At 52.6% G+C, this 15,297-nt stretch overlaps 1 protein-coding gene across 5 annotated transcripts in view; it reads left to right on the forward strand.

The window, feature by feature from the left end:
• Positions 1-15,297, forward strand: part of TSPAN11 (tetraspanin 11) — a 73,806-nt gene that overhangs the window by 38,655 nt on the left and 19,854 nt on the right. For all 5 annotated transcript variants that reach the window (XR_002084531.2, XM_019464824.2, XM_019464825.2 and 2 more), the window contains exon 3: positions 3,099-3,290. Coding sequence is in view for 4 of the 5 variants with exons in the window: in XM_019464824.2 (XP_019320369.1) it covers positions 3,099-3,290 (192 nt within the window). In the remaining variant the exon portion in view is untranslated. The remainder of the gene's footprint in view (positions 1-3,098; positions 3,291-15,297) is intronic.

The following is a 15,297-nucleotide window of genomic DNA, read 5'->3' on the forward strand; positions in this document are numbered from 1 at the left end:
AGGGGTGGGGCCCAAAGCTTCCAGGAAGCAGCATATTCAGTGGGATTCAGCACAGCGCCACCTACTGGAGGAGAGGGACAGGACACTCTGACCCTCCATTAAATAGGAAACCTACAAGGTGGTTTTTTCTCCCAACCACCTGGGAACTTAATTAAATATTCATGCCTAGATCCCACTCCCAGAGATTCCATTTGGCCTGGGGTGTGACTTGGGTTTTGTGGAACTCCCAGGTGATTGTGCAGCCAGGCTGAGAAATGCCACCTTATCTGGGTGTGGAGGTGGAGGAGGCCTCAGAGACCGTTCTCACCGGGTCTCATTGCCTGCTACAGGATTAGACATCAGCCCCCAAACCTGACTACATTATTTTACATGGATTACCATTTCTCTGGCCAAAGTGTCCAAAGCTTTTTATCAGATTTTCAGTGGGTTCCGTGTCCCCCAACAGATAAAGTGTCCCTAGTCAAGCCCAAATGTGCCCAGATGTGTGGTCCTAAGTCTGATTCTCAGCCTGTGGGGTTGACAAACCTAATGGATAATGGATAGTGTGTATATTTCTATAAAGAGACTACACCCATTAAAAGATCAATGCAAAGGGGTCACATTGACTATCTCAGGCTGTTCAGAATCTCTTCCTGGCACTATCATGTGCCTTTGATTAATAAAAAATGAGAAATGAATTATTACTTAATTAATGCACTGTATATGGTAGGCAAAAGCCTTCAAAACGTGAGATCCACAGGAAAAAGTAATCAAAGGAGTCTTTGGTGATTATAGACTGGGAACCACTAGTCTTTTATAACCCCCCTTATTTGAGATATGAAGAAACTCAGGCTCAGAGAGGTTAAGGGACTATCTTTAGGTCACACAGCTAGTTATGCAAAGCTGGGACCCTCACCCAAGCCTTTCAGTCATGCTGTAGGGGGCAGAAAGAATATGTGCAGGATATTTTGCTGGAAACCCTCACTTGACACAACTTCATTGACCCAGACTCAGGAAATTCCTCATTGGTCATGGAGGTTGTATGGGCCAAAGATAGCCTACATGCACAAGGAATTTAAAAACCTATTGTAGTCCAGGATTTCACTGAATCTAAGATACCATGAATTGTGAGGTACACCATTGTTTTCTGTACCAGTAAGACAAAAAGTGCTGCCAAGTATAATCATAAGATGCCATTAATCATAAGATGCATCTCAATTGTCGGGATGTTAAAATGGGGGCGGGTAGGACTGTGCATTGTGGAATTAAAGAAATGGGGCATGTTAGCCTCTCCCATGCCTTTCGGAGTGGCCCAGCTGTGTAATGTTCTTCTACCTGTTTCTCTTACCTCCTGGAGGTGCCAAGGAGGAGAAAATGGCACTTGGAAGGAAACAGATATATTTTAAAAGCGAAGTGAGTAATACAGCAGGGCCCGGCCCAGTCTGTGGAATCTGAGGACAGAATCCCAGACTGGCCTTCAGAAAACCTGGGTTTGAATCTCAGTTCTGAAACCTTCCAGTGGTGTTATCTTGAGTACATTCTTATTCTCTCCAAGCCTCAATTTCTTCATCTGCAAAACAGAGATCATATGTGCCCCACCCCCCGCCCTATCCTCACCAAACTATTGCAAAACTCAGAGGGGAAGATGGTCAGCTGAATGGTGTACCTGCCTCCGGCATGGTGATTGCTGAGAACCACCTTTCGTTTGCCCCGCTGATGTCTGTGGCTCCCGAGAATGGACACTGTGAAGTGTCAGGGTGGGTCCTGCAGAGTCGCTCTGGGGCAGATGCCAGCACCTTAAGGATGAGCTTCCATGGACCGAGCCAGTGGGCCTTGTCTAGCTTTTGACACCCCACCCATCTGAGGAAGAGAATGCACTGTTAAATGAGGAAGGGAGACTGAGGGCCAGACAGAAGTCCCCCTTCCCAGGAACAGAAAGCAGAGATGGTCAGAGGTCCCAGGGGCCCTGCCCCCACCAACACCCTAATACCGCCCCGTCCGGCACCCTGGGGACACACATGCACACACAGGCTTCTGCTGAGCATACAAGTCACAGAAAGGGTTGTTCAGCCTCTGTGCAGAAAGAACCCAGTGGGAGAGCCACCTCAGTTGTATTTCCTAGGGAGACATCTGCCTGACCTGCCAGTCAACAGTGTCCTGTCCCTGTACCCTTCTCCGGGCCAGAAGGGAATGGGACAGTTAGCAAAGAAGAAATGTCTCCCAGTCTTCCTGCTGGTCCAGACCAACCCCATTTGTGGAGAATGCATCCATTCAGTGGTGGAGACACCATGCTCAGCCTTCAGTCCAAGGCTCTGAGCTCTCGTCCTGGCCCTGCCCCTAACTGCCCCTAACCAGCAGCAGAGCCTCCGGCAATTGACCTTTCCTCTGTGGGCCCCAGTTTTGTCACCTGTAGATAAGAAGAAATGAGATGAGAAGCCCCAGGGTGCTCCCCCCATGGGCACGTGTAAGCCTGAAATGGGGCACATAGGAAAGTGCCCCCCTGGGAAATGTGCACCAACCCAAGGAGCACTGGGGGAGGAAGGACACAGGGCAGCTGGGAATCAGGGAAGTGAAGGGACCCAGACACATTGCTTGTCCCATAATTGCAGCCATCTCCCCCACATCCACTGGGGACACAATAGGCCCTAGGAAGGGCCTAGGAAGGGTACCTGGGAAATACAACTGAGGTGGCTCTCCCATTGGGTTCTTTCTGCACAGAGGCTGAACAACCGTTTCTGTGACCTGTATGCTCAGCAGAAGTCTGTGTGTGCATGTGTGTCCCCAGGGTGCCGGATGGGGCGGTATTGGGGTGTTGGTGGGGGCAGGGCCCCTGGGACCTCTGACCACAATGTGGTAAGAAGTACAAAATTGGGAGTCAGACTCAGATTCAAAATCTGTTCCTGCACCTGCCTTAGATGTGTGACCATGGACAAGTCTCTGAACCTCTCCGTGACACAATTTCCTCATCTGTGAAATGGGTAACCAAACTGTTGTCTCAGGCTCTTCGAAGGACTCAATGAGATGGTGACTAAAAAGCGCCTCAAACGTGGTAGGCTCTCTATCGATGGCAGCTGTGGAGCCCTCGGGGGCCGCCTGCCCTGACTTGGACTTTCCTGCAGGTGGGTGGGGCCGCCGTCATGGCCGTGGGCGTCTGGACCCTGGTGGAGAAGAGCGGCTATCTCAGCGTCCTGGCGTCCAGCACCTTCGCTGCTTCCGCCTACATCCTCATCTTCGCAGGGGCCCTTGTCATGGTGACGGGCTTCCTGGGCTTCTGCGCCATCGTCCGGGAGGACAGGAGCTGCCTCTCCACAGTGAGTGCCCAGCCCCCACACGTCCCCCCATCGGGCTCCTGTGCCGAGAATCCCCTGCCCACGCGGTAGAGGTCCCTGGAATCAGAGAAAGACGGCTGCCCTCGGGTCTGGTGTTGGCCGAAGTCTCCAGGCTCTTAGCACCTACGCCAGTCTCGGTGGCTGCTGCTGCTGCTTCTCCCCTCCCTGCCTTTCCTCCCTCCTCCTCCTCCTTCCAGATTTCATCATACGGTGCTTCTCAAAGATACGCAGAAATGAAAAGGGTGTGATAAGGCAGCCCCTGTCCCATCACCCAGACTCCACAACTACGTTCTCCTCTTTCATTGGTTTCCTCCCTACTTCCTGCCTCCCCGCCCCCCTCGGCACCCAGACACCGTGTCATCTGTAATATTTCACTGCATCCCCCTAGAACTGAAGGATCCTTCTTCAGAAAACATGACAATACCTTTCTCACACCTAAAAACAATTATTAGTCATTCCTTAATATCATGAAATAACAAGGCAGTTTCAAATTTCCCCAGTTGACTCAGAAACTGTTTTTGTTTTTTCAGTTTGTTTGAACCAAAACCTAAATTAGGTCCATGTATTAAGATTAAGATTGGGCCGGGGCTCCTGGTTGGCTCCTTCGGTTAAGCATCTGACTTCGGCTCAGATCATGATCTCACGGTTCACAGGTTTGAGCCCCTCGTCAGGCTCTCTGTTGTCAGCACAGAGCCTGCTTCGGATCCTGTGTCCCCCTCTTTCTCTGCCCCTGCTCCGCTCACACTTTCTCTCCCAAAAAACAATTTTTTTAAAAATTAAGGTCGGGCAGTTTGTCTCTTGGGTCTCTTTCAGTCTCTCAGCAATACCACCTACCTCTCTCTCTCTCTCTCTCTCTCTTTCTCTCTCTTTCTCTCTCTTTCTCTCTTTGCTTAGAAATTATTTGTTGAAGGAACAAGATCATCTTTCCTATGCTTTCTCCCAGTCTGGAATTTCTGATGATATCCTTGTGACGTGTCCTCCAGGCACTTGAATCTAGAAGCATGATCAGATGTAGGTTTGATTGTTTGGGCAAGAGGATTTCACGGGCGGTGGTGTGGGCAGCACAAGCTCCTTGAAGCCGGGAAGACTGTCCATCCATAGCCGGTTCATCGTGTCAGGAAAGAAAACCAGGCAGGACTGGCAGGGGCAGAAGCCAGACCCACCCCCTTGCTCCCAAGGACACTTTGCCAGGGTAGGCTCCCTGGCACCTGGGTGACATCCCACTTTTAATCTCCTGAGGACCAAGCTCAGTGGGAGCAGGGGAGGCTACAGAACACGTGGACTTAGCAGGAAAGGGCCAGAGCCAGAACCAATCCGAGGCTTAGTGAGAAATCAGGTTGAGCCTGAATGGAATCAGGTCACAGGACGAAGCCTCGAAGGGCTGTGCTCTCCCCACCCTGCTTCCCCATACCCTTGTGCATCCAACCAAGGGAGCAGGAGGCAGTGGAGGGGCCGTCCCCTGAAGTCACTCTCACCAGCGGTGACCTACTTTTTCAGCTTTGGATACAAAAGCGCCTGTGCACAGGCTCCACAGGATGGCTCTCCCCTGCCTAGAAAAAGTCTTTAACTCTGCTCTGAGGGACAGCCTGGAGCCAAGGTGCAGGTCACATGGATGGTGGCACACCAGTGGGGTGAAGTCCCACAGGGGACCAGCCATCAGAGCGTGGGCTGTGACGTGAGCTGTCCTTCCAGCAGTGGGACAGGTGCACCATGAGCCAGCCCCACACCTGCCAGCCATCCCTCACGTGGCCTCGCATGAGTCCTCATAAGCCTGCTGGACATCCCTGATCTGATCGGCATTAGCCGAATGAAGAAGACACGGGACATGACCGAGTGACTGGGCATGTGATGCGGCCCAGGAGTAGGTGCCAGCCCTTATGGGGACCAGTGCAGATGGGCCCAGAGGAATCCTGATCCCTCCATTCTCAGGGAGTCCACCTTTGCTCTGCTCAGTCCTTTAGGAAGTGGGGCCTTCAGCTGGGCCCCGGGCTTCAGGCTGGGCCCTCTGGCCCGCAGAGGCAGGCTGCTGAGTTGGGTCATCACCGGCTGCCCCTTCCTAACACCAGCTAATCTTGTGGAAGAAACAGGACTCACCTCTCCAGCCCAGGAAGGAAGGCAGAGGCCCTCACTTGGGAACCTTCCTTCTCACTTGGAGCCATCTGTCTTGGTACCATAGGAGCTCCTAAGACCAGTGGTCCCCTACAGTCCAGGGAGACAGCCCCCTGCATTCCACCCCAGCGTGCAGTTATAACACAGATGGGCATGGCTCTTTGAGAGCCACCTCCCTCTGTCCTTACAACAGCCTCCCTGCAAAGTCAAAATGCTCATGAACTTTCTGTGCACCGAGTGCTGTTCTAAACACTGCTGAATTTAGCTCACTTAATCCTCACCCAGCCCTATGAGGTGTTTACTCTTATGGTGTGCATTTTACAGGTGAGGAAGCTGGGCCACAGAGGGGTTAAACAATTTGCCGGAGACCATCGCGTTAGTGAGCAGCTAGGTCTGGCTCCCGGGCCAGTGCTCCCATTCAGAAGGCATTGTTCACCCCACCATGCAGATGAGCAAGCTGACCCTGGAGATGTGGAATGAGTAGGGGCTGGAGCTGAACTGGGGAGGCCAATCTGTTAGAATTGCCGCCAAGAATCCCCATCACAGGGAGGCCAAGCAGGGTGGGAGGCAGAGGCACGGGAGGCACTGTGGGCAGAGGGACACGCCATTCTCCCTACCCGTGGACGTCAGCACAGAGCATCTGTCCTGTGATCTCAGAGATCTGAGTGGGCACAGGAGGGAGCACCCTGCGGGGCCCAGACAGAATACTAGGGCAGGAGACCAGCAGGAGTGGCCCCTGCTGTCATTATAGTATGGAAATAGCAGTGTGTGTCAGAGGATGCCTCATGTGGAAGGGAACTTGAGGGACATCGGGTCCCTTCCAGAGGTTCTGGTCTAAAGACACTAGACTGGGGAGTATGGGCATTGATGGGGGATACTCAGCTTTATTGACTTCTCTGGAGAGCGGCCCAATCATAAGAGCTTTTGGCATTCTCAAAGACCAAAAGGAAAGCCTGAGGGTCAGTAACTGACAGCATTCTGATCTGTGAGCCACACACCACAAGCCCCTCTTCTTCACTCCTGTCTTTTTTTTTTTTTTTTTAATGTTTATTTATTTTTGAGACAGAGACAGAGCATGAGCAGGGAAGGGGCAGAGAGAGAGGGAGACACAGAATGTGAAGCAGGCTCCAGGCTCTGAGCTGTCAGCACAGAGCCCGACGCGGGGCTCGAACTCACGAACTATGAGATCATGACCTGAGCCTAAGTCAGACGCTTAACTGACTGAGCCACCCAGGCGCCCCTTCACTCCTGTCTTAATACCATCCATTAGCCAGGCCTGTCCCACCCTCCAGGCTGAGCCCTTAAGAAAATTGATGTCTTCTAGCCTCCAGTCACAGCCCACCTGGAGGGCACCAAGCTCCACAGCCAGGGCTGGGCGGGGAAGACGTGGGGACTTCTGGAAGGCCAGGCTTGCCTGTAGGACGGTGCACATCTACCTCTTGGCTCGCCCTTCTGAGCTCCACAGGGTCAACAAGTTAGAGGTTTTCTCATCCCCCTGGGCCTCAAGGCAGGGCTGGGAACACAGGGACTGCTGGACGGGCTGGTGCTAAATGCCCTTCTTCTTCTCAGCCCCACCTTCCGCCCCACCCCCCGCCCCCTGCCTGCTCTCACTTTCATCCCAACAGAACTGACACAACACCTCTGACCTCTGTGGTCCACCATCCTAACCGGACACATCACCAGCCCAGAAGTCTAGGGGTGTGAGCACAGCACTGTAGCAAACAGCAAACCTCGAAGCCTGGAGTCTTCTCTCTTTGCTTTTCCCTGATCCCCCACCCCCACTGAAAGAACCAAAGACGGAGCCATCCCAAGGACAGAACACAGGTGAAGCAGTGCTTCTGAGTAACCCACATTCTGGCCTGTCAGCCCCGGAGTTATTGAGCACCTGACTGTTTAACCAAGAAGGTGGCTGAGACATGCGGGAATTTCTCAACCCAGGCCCCCCTTTGGAGGCAAGCGACATGGTTAAGGCAGTTTCAAAGTGTTCTGTGGTTCCCGGAGGCTCCTTGCTGCTCTCATTTCATTTTTTCGCTTCCTTATCTAACTTCCTTTTGAAATCTTTCATCAGCTAATGGCTGAAGGAGACTCCAAAGGAGAAATGCAGCAAGCCTAGCTCTACACAAAGTGGTCCCCAAAGAGAAAAGGGAAAGACGAAAGACCGGGCATCCGAATGATGTGCGTCCAGCCTGGACCAGGAGGAGGGCGAGGCCAGACATCAAACGCTCCCTGAGAACTTTGCGGAGTGGGTGGTCCAGCTCACACAGTGCCACGTCCTTCCTGGTCCAGGCCCTTCCTCCTGGCACCTCTGCAGCCCCCAAAGTCACTTTCCCAAGAAGGCAGCACTTATCAGGGACAGGAATAGCACATCTTTGCGGGCGCTGAAATGCCGACCGGCGTGGTGTGGGAAATCAGTAGAGGGGAAAGAGAATGAGGTTTAAATTATTCACACCAGATCTTCTGTTTCAGTGAAGGCTGCATGAGGGAGCCAGATAATTCAGGCCAGCTCAGCCTAAGGCCGATGGCCGGGACAGATGCTACCCTGATCAAAAGAAAGGGGTATTTTTAGAGTTTTGAATATGGGCTCTGAAAACTTTTGTATCTTAAGCCACATGAAGATTATGATGGATAGCTCAGGATAAACGGGTCTTTGTGAGGGGCTCTTTTACATTTAGGGGATGGATTAAAGAGTAAGAAGTGCTAGAACCAATTCTTGAAAACGAGGAGACCCCAGATTGCAGTTTGGAGCTGGTTGTCCAGGGCAGTAAGGTCTAGAATTAAGGACTGGTTCAAAAGCAAGTTGTAGCGCTGCCTGCCGAACTTACTCTGGGACTCAGGGAAGTCACTCGGCCACCCCTGGCCACTCCTATCCCTGTCTTTATCTGGGGGTAAGGTATGTGGAGAATGAGAGAGCATTCTGAGGCTTAGGAAATAAGTCACCACATTATGTAAAGATCATAAAATGTGGCTATAATTATCGTTTACATCACCATCACCATGACCAAGCTCCTTTGAGAAGGAATCTAAATAAATGGAGTTATTCTTAGGGCCATGACTCCCAGGGTCCCTACAACTTCTTCCTCGATAGAAGCTGGGAATGGAGGAAGGACCCCAGTGCTCTGGTGGGGGTGGTGGGCAGAGCCGGGGTGGGGGTTGGGATGTTGACTGTGTGTTCCCATTGCCCATTTCTCAGCCTCCCATTACCTTCGTGTTCGTCAGCCGCCCAGCCAGAATGGTCATAGCCTCATCCGTTTGGTAACACTTTGACCTTTGAGTCAGCTGCCCAAATGCTTCAAAAGAATGGATCTTGCAGCCAGGGCTTTAAGAACCCCAGCTCCTCTCGATCAGAACAAGAGAGCCTTTCCTGGTCCTGTATGGTCTGGTGCAGTGGAGGCAGGAAATGGATAAGAGGACTCTTGCCAAGGCTCTTCAGGAAGTCAGGAGTCTGCTTTGAGGCAAGAGGGCTGTTCAGGAGACCCATACAGTCAGCCTGGACCCTGCCTCTCCCAGCTGGGTCCTGCTGGGTTCATTCGGGAAAGGCCTGTTGTGTGCCAGACAGCCACAGCTGCCTGGTGGAGTGTGGCTCCTCTTCCCCTCAAGACCTCAGCAAGTCTTTCCCATCAGCTTCCTTCTCAATGGCCTTACTTAGTTCAGGGGCTATGCAGGAGGGACTGCCAGGTGCCTTAGACATGAACCCTCCACCCATCTCCTTAGCCAAAGAGAAAGATAGACTTGCCTAAGGTCACGTAGCCAGGAACTGGCAAAGCCCAGTCAACACCCAAGTCTTGATCCAGGGCCCTGTTTACTGTCCCAGGCCAGCCTTGCACCCCCCCACCCCCCCGCTTTTGGATGCTTCCAACACAGGAAATGGGCACTTGCCTTTCTTGTGCTCCAGGACCTATGGTTTGCATTCCAGGTGAAAAGGGAAGCATTTTGAGATCTGGGGTCAGTTACCCGGCTGCTGTCACTTGATCCACTCAGAAGTGAAGGTCAAGCTTCAAGGTGCAGGCAGTGTGGTAGAAAGCAGCTCTATTAGTGCACGAAAGAAAATTTTTTGGCCTATTTGGAGAAAGTTCAACTCAGTTATGTGCGGGTAGATGATCACCCCGTAGTGGGGGCTCTCTGTGTCCCCACCCCCAGCTGTGGCCTGAGGAAGGCTCAGAGCTCAGAGAGAGAGAGTGTGTATACCATGCACGTGTGCGTGCATGCTTACATGTCTGTGTGTTTCTGTTGCAGGAGGACAGGGGATGGTTGCTAAACAGCATCTGTTTGCATCCCAAATCCAAGAGCTTAGCTCAGGATCACTGCCTCTTTGTCATTCGGTTCCTGCTTCCTTTCCTTAGCGGATTCTGAGTTTAGCCACATAACAGAAGGAGACATGCTAGATAGTCCCTCTCACCTAAGGAGGCATGGTCCGTGTGTGCCCTGATGACTGTGGGCACGGGTGATCTGAACCCCAGATAGCCCTTCCCAACTTATTTGGAAGGCTGTGCCTCCATGCAGCTGTTTCTACCTTCCCAGTGACCTTTCTTTCCCTCCCACTGGTGTTAAATTGAATCTTATTCCACAAGCACACACCCAGTAAGGGGCCTAGAAGTGGGCTGGCAGCTGAGGAAAACTGATCCCAAGTGGATGGTCTCCTCCTCCCGAGGCCCCACCCAGGGAGCTGCTGAGGCTGTTGTGGGCCGTCGGTACTGTCCTGTTCTGATGAGGTTCGTTCCCCGACCCTCCCCCCAGGAGCCACCCACTTCCCACAGATGAGGTGAGCTTTCTGAGCCACACCCCGTTCCCATCTTGGAGTAGTGGCACGCCTCGGAGTCGTAGCCACCCTGTGTCCCTGGGATGGGGACGGGAGTGGTGGCTGGATGGCTGTCTGGACATGCTCCTCCTGGGAAGTCCCCCCCTCCACGGTGACATTCGGTGCCCTTCTCCGTCTCCCCACACATCACACTGAGGTTTTGGGGGAGTTTACAATCCATTGAAAAATAAGGCCCAGGAGGCAGAGAGATGGCAGTGAAAGGTCATCTCCACGGCTAACAAAGGTGATTGGAGCATGTGGCTTTATAGCTGCAGCTGGAAGCCATAGCAGCCCTTCAGCTGTGGTTGAGATCGGGGTACACGCCTTTCTAAGAACTGCCTCACTGTACTTGCCACATGGTGGAGAGCAGAGAATGTGGCATCCTGAGGACAGGCTGGCCCCGAGGTGAAGGAGGAAGGCCCCCTCAGCAGATTGGACAGGCAGTGAGTAAGGAGAGGAGCCAGGGTGTCCCTCTAGCTGTCCCTGCAAGGAAGCAGGAGGCCAGGACAGAGGAGGCAAGGTCCCAACGCTGCACACAGACTGATGAAACTGGCACCAAGACATTTTTCCCATCGAAGCCCTACACTTTATGCAGAAGGCCCAGAAAGGGTGAGTGATTCGCCCAGGGTTACACAGCATCTTGTCACAGAGGCACACTGGACCCAGACTCCCAGGCCAGGGCACCTTGTGTAACACCCCTTTTCTCTGACCAGCACCATGCTGGGCTCAAGATGCACCTTTCTCAGGCTGCAGTGGATTTAAATGATCACTGCCTACCTGTAGCAGCAACTTTCTAGATGGGACAGGTTTTACAGCCACTTAATTCCCTCCACCTCCTCCCTGCAGTTTCCTGCAACTCATTCTCCATGTGCCATCGATGGGGCTGCCATCAACCTCAACAAGCATTTCTAGCACATTCCCAGAATTTTTGCTGGGCACAAGGCAGCATAAGAAGGGAAGACATGATTGGGCCTGCATCCCAGTCCTTGGCTTGGAGTCTAGTGAGGAACACAAGACACCTGTATCAAAAGACGGAGAACCCTGTGGGTGGTTTCAATTCCTGTTTCCATCTGGTCAGAGCCTCTGACCTCTCTGAGCCCCAGGACTTTTCCTAACATCCAGGCTTGGTAGGGATTTCTCCTGCTCAGCCTTCCCTTCTTCCCCATTGCCAGCCCTGTCCTCGAATTACCACCGCTGGGAACCCCATCCCCAGTTGCCTCCTTGGTTCTACCCTGGCCCCATGCACTATCTCATTTGCCTGCGAGCTGCACCACATTTCTCCCACAGCCTGGGAGAAGACACCAACAAGGGATATCAGGTCCTTCCGAAGGACAGCAGCAGTCGGACATTTCCCCCATGCCCAAATCCCTCAGGCATCCCTAGGCCGTGGCTCCTGAGAGGAGTCTGGCCCTCCTTCTGGCAGCCAGCAGGCCAGGCCCCTGCCCCTCTGGATCCTGCTGTCTTAGCCCATTGGCCTGAACTCCTAGCAGCCCTAGCTTGAAATCTAGTGGACTCCTGTCTTTGGCTCATAGCTGTAGGTTCTGTTCCCCTCCTGACCCCACCCCCACCCACAATGTGATCTTTGGACCCCAACACTTTGGCTTGGACTTTGGACAGCCTCAGCTGCATTCTCTTGATGTGTCCCTTGAATGCCTCCTGCCTCCCCAGGCCCCACTGTCCTCAACTCTCCCATCACTGATTCGACCAGCTTTCACTACCCCAGCCCTGGTCCACCCCTCTGCTCCCAGTCCCCTGGGCCAGAACTGAACATTAACTTCCGACTTCAGTCAGAACACATACTAGCATCCTCTGCACAGCCTGTAGAGCACGACTAGGTGGAGTGCCAGCTGGCCAGGGCTGTGAGCCCTGGGCTGGGGCTCCCCGGGGTAGAGGTCACCTTCATCCTTCCAACAGTGACATCTTGTTACAGGAATAACTTGAGGCTCTCAAGCCCACATCCTCTCTTCTCTGCAATAACAGTCCGGCAGCTGCACCTCTGAGTCCTGACCGCCTCCAGCCACTGGTTAATTGCCAGAAAATAATGCACCCTGAGGTCATTGCCGCTTAAACAGCCTCAGCTGTTGGCAGCTCCCTGATCCTCCCACAGCATGCCGCTGTAACCCTCTCATACACGGCCAAGCTAGGACCTCGGGCTGTACTCTTCTCCCTGCAATTTTTTTTTTTTTTTAATTTTAGGGAGAGAGAGAATCCCAAGCAGACTCCACACTCAGCACAGAGCCCAACATGGCTCAATCCTATGACCCTGGGATCATGACCCGAGCTGAAATCAAGATTCAGACACTCAACCGACTGAGCCACCCAGGCGCCCCTCTCCCTGCAACTTAATGTTGGTAGCATCTTGAGTCCCCTCTCCTTTTCTGCCACACTGCTCTGAGAAGGGGCTGGTGCCTCGACTCCCACCCCTCACCCCAGCCCATTCTCACCTTCCTAGGCACCAAGCCTTCTCAGTTTTCCATCTCTGGCTTAGTCTCCATCTCTGATTATGCAGAATAGCAGAGGGGGTAGTGGAGGAGAGCTTCAGCGAGGTTCCCTCCTTTGTGGCAGAATCAGCCCAGTGAGGAATTCCGGAAGTCCAATCGTAGAAAGTTCTTAAAACGTACTGCAAGGAAGGCACCAGCCGATGCTGAGTTACCTGGGCTCATCACGTACCAGTGAATCTGCCTCAGAAACTTTATTTGGAGCTCAGCTTGCCCCCATGCAGTATTAGCCCATCTGAAGATGCAATTTCTAGTTAATCCCCTTAATGTCACAATGAGATATATTTCTGCAAAGCTCCTGCAGAACCTCTCATTAAAAAAAGTATTGGTTTTGTTCAGAGAGTACTGTGCTGTTCCAGCTTTGCTTTGGATCTATAGTTCTAGAAAATGTCCAACTTCAGTTCTAGTTCAAACTGTACCATTAAAGAATTAAAGAAAAAAAACTTTGGTAGATGGTACAGAGGGAAGATGAATGTTTGGGTCCCGTTCTTTGTTACCAAACTGGTTTCTTGTACATTTAGGATTCACTTTGGCATATTTCGAAGTGGCATAGTTCTTCTGGGGAACTCTGGGGATAGAGGCTATAAGAACTTTTTTTTTAAGTCTCATTGCTGGTTTCTATCAGACCAAGACTAAGTAGTTGCTTCTGGAAGGACTGGGGGCAGCCCTGAGTGCAGGGGCCAGCCAGTCACAAAAACCAAAGTGGGGCTGGAGGTCAGGGAGGAGTTAGGGCAGGGTGGGTCCAATTCACACCAAGGTGCCCAGGGACTGTGAAGACAGAACAAGATATAGGTCAGAGCAGGAGGGCAAACAAGGATCAAAGGACACACAGTCCTGGGGAGCAAGACAATCATGTGACCCTGGAGTCTGACAGAGGTTCAGAAAGAAGGACGTTGGCAATGAGGTCACGGTCAGGAACTTCTGGCACAGAGAGGGCTTTGGGGAGACCTCCCCTAAGCTGCGATTTGATGGCTAACAGCTGTGCAACACAGACACAGTCCAGGCAGCGAGTTCCAGGCAGGGGCACAGAGGGCAAAGGCGGGGAGGCCCGAGGCTTCGCTTGTGTGTAGGGCCCTGTGTGTGCACGCGCGCGCACACACACACACACACACACACACACACACACGGGGAGTGCTGCACAGCTGTGCAGACTCTAGGATCTGATGAGGCTAGGATCCCCCTAACCACAGCCACCCCAGGTGCTCTCAGGGAGCCCACCCACCCAGCCATCTGCTCTGTAGTGGGCACGACAGCACCCAGCAAGTAAGTGCACAGAGTTATGCCGCTGGAATCCCTGAGTTTGGTTTCTGGACTCAGCTGGACTCAGCCATGCTCTTGCCATGTGACCGCAAACGGCTTTGCCTCTCCATGCATGTGCCTCATGGTTACGACGAGGCTAACATCGGTGCTCACACGGCAACATGATGAGTAATGCTATGCTCATCTCCGAGGGTGGTTGGGAGCTGTCATGAGACGTGCTCACCAGAGGGGCCGGCACCTGGGGAGAGCTGGCAAACCTTGGCCATTACTGTCATGGAGCGCCCACCGTTTGCACTGTGGGCCGTGAGTGAGGCACTGATTCTGCCAAGGAGGGGTTAATTTCTCCCCCCCACCCCCTTTTTTGTGGAAGGGCTATTTTTCCACTATTCTCACTATAGGAAAACTACATTTTTACCGCTGTTGAGAAGCAAGCTAGGCATACCTCTTCAGCTGTAGTCCAGGAATTCTGGCAGCCCATTCATGAGAGTAGTGGGCTCTGTTGGTAGACAATGGGCCCTACACAGCACAGGGCCCAGGAAATCTTGGCTTTCATTCAAATAGGACAGTTTTCATGTTTCCTACAGGCAAGGGCAACACATCCCTCCTTAGCCCAGGGGAGCCTGGGCAAGCCAGTAGGTACCTAGCTGCTTCAGGAAACAGTGCTATCAAGAACCAAGAAATTCACTGACTACCCCAGGGTGCACCTGGGCCCATCACATCCCTATAATAGCTGCTGGTCCCAAGCACTGTTGGCTTCACTGATCCTCCCTAGAGTTGGGGTGAGCAGCTTCCTGCCACAAAGTGCCCTCAGAGGCAGGTACACAGTAACCGCCTCACATGTTTCTGTCTGTGTTCAGTTTCAGGCTTCTCAGGAACTAGACCACCTTCCTCAGATCTTCTTTTTCACATCTCCCATAGTGAATAGGGGAAATCATATGCAAGTCAAGTCCCATCAGCGGCCTCAGAATCTGAAGTTAAATGTGCAAATCAGTTCCTCAACCTTGGCACTAGTGACATTTTAGCCCGGATCATCCTTTGCCAGGTGGCCTGACTTGGGCACTGTAGGACGTTCAGCAGCATCTTTGGCCTCTACCCACTAGCTGCCAGTAGCATTCCTTACCCCAGTGGTGACAATAAAAAACAGTCCCCAGACACTGCCAAATATCCTCTGGGGAAAAAACCATGCTAGATTGGGAATCAGTGGTATAAATTAAACCACAGTAATAATTCCATACCACCCACGCATCAGAACAAGATTGAACTCCTGCCCCCAAGCCTGGGGCTGCCAGCTTCAGCCAGTTCCCTTCAACTCACAGCATGCGTATTA

This window comes from Panthera pardus, unplaced genomic scaffold (genome assembly GCF_024362965.1).
Source record: "Panthera pardus isolate Hobbes unplaced genomic scaffold, ASM2436296v1 HiC_scaffold_6, whole genome shotgun sequence".
NCBI classification, from domain to species: domain Eukaryota; kingdom Metazoa; phylum Chordata; class Mammalia; order Carnivora; family Felidae; genus Panthera; species Panthera pardus.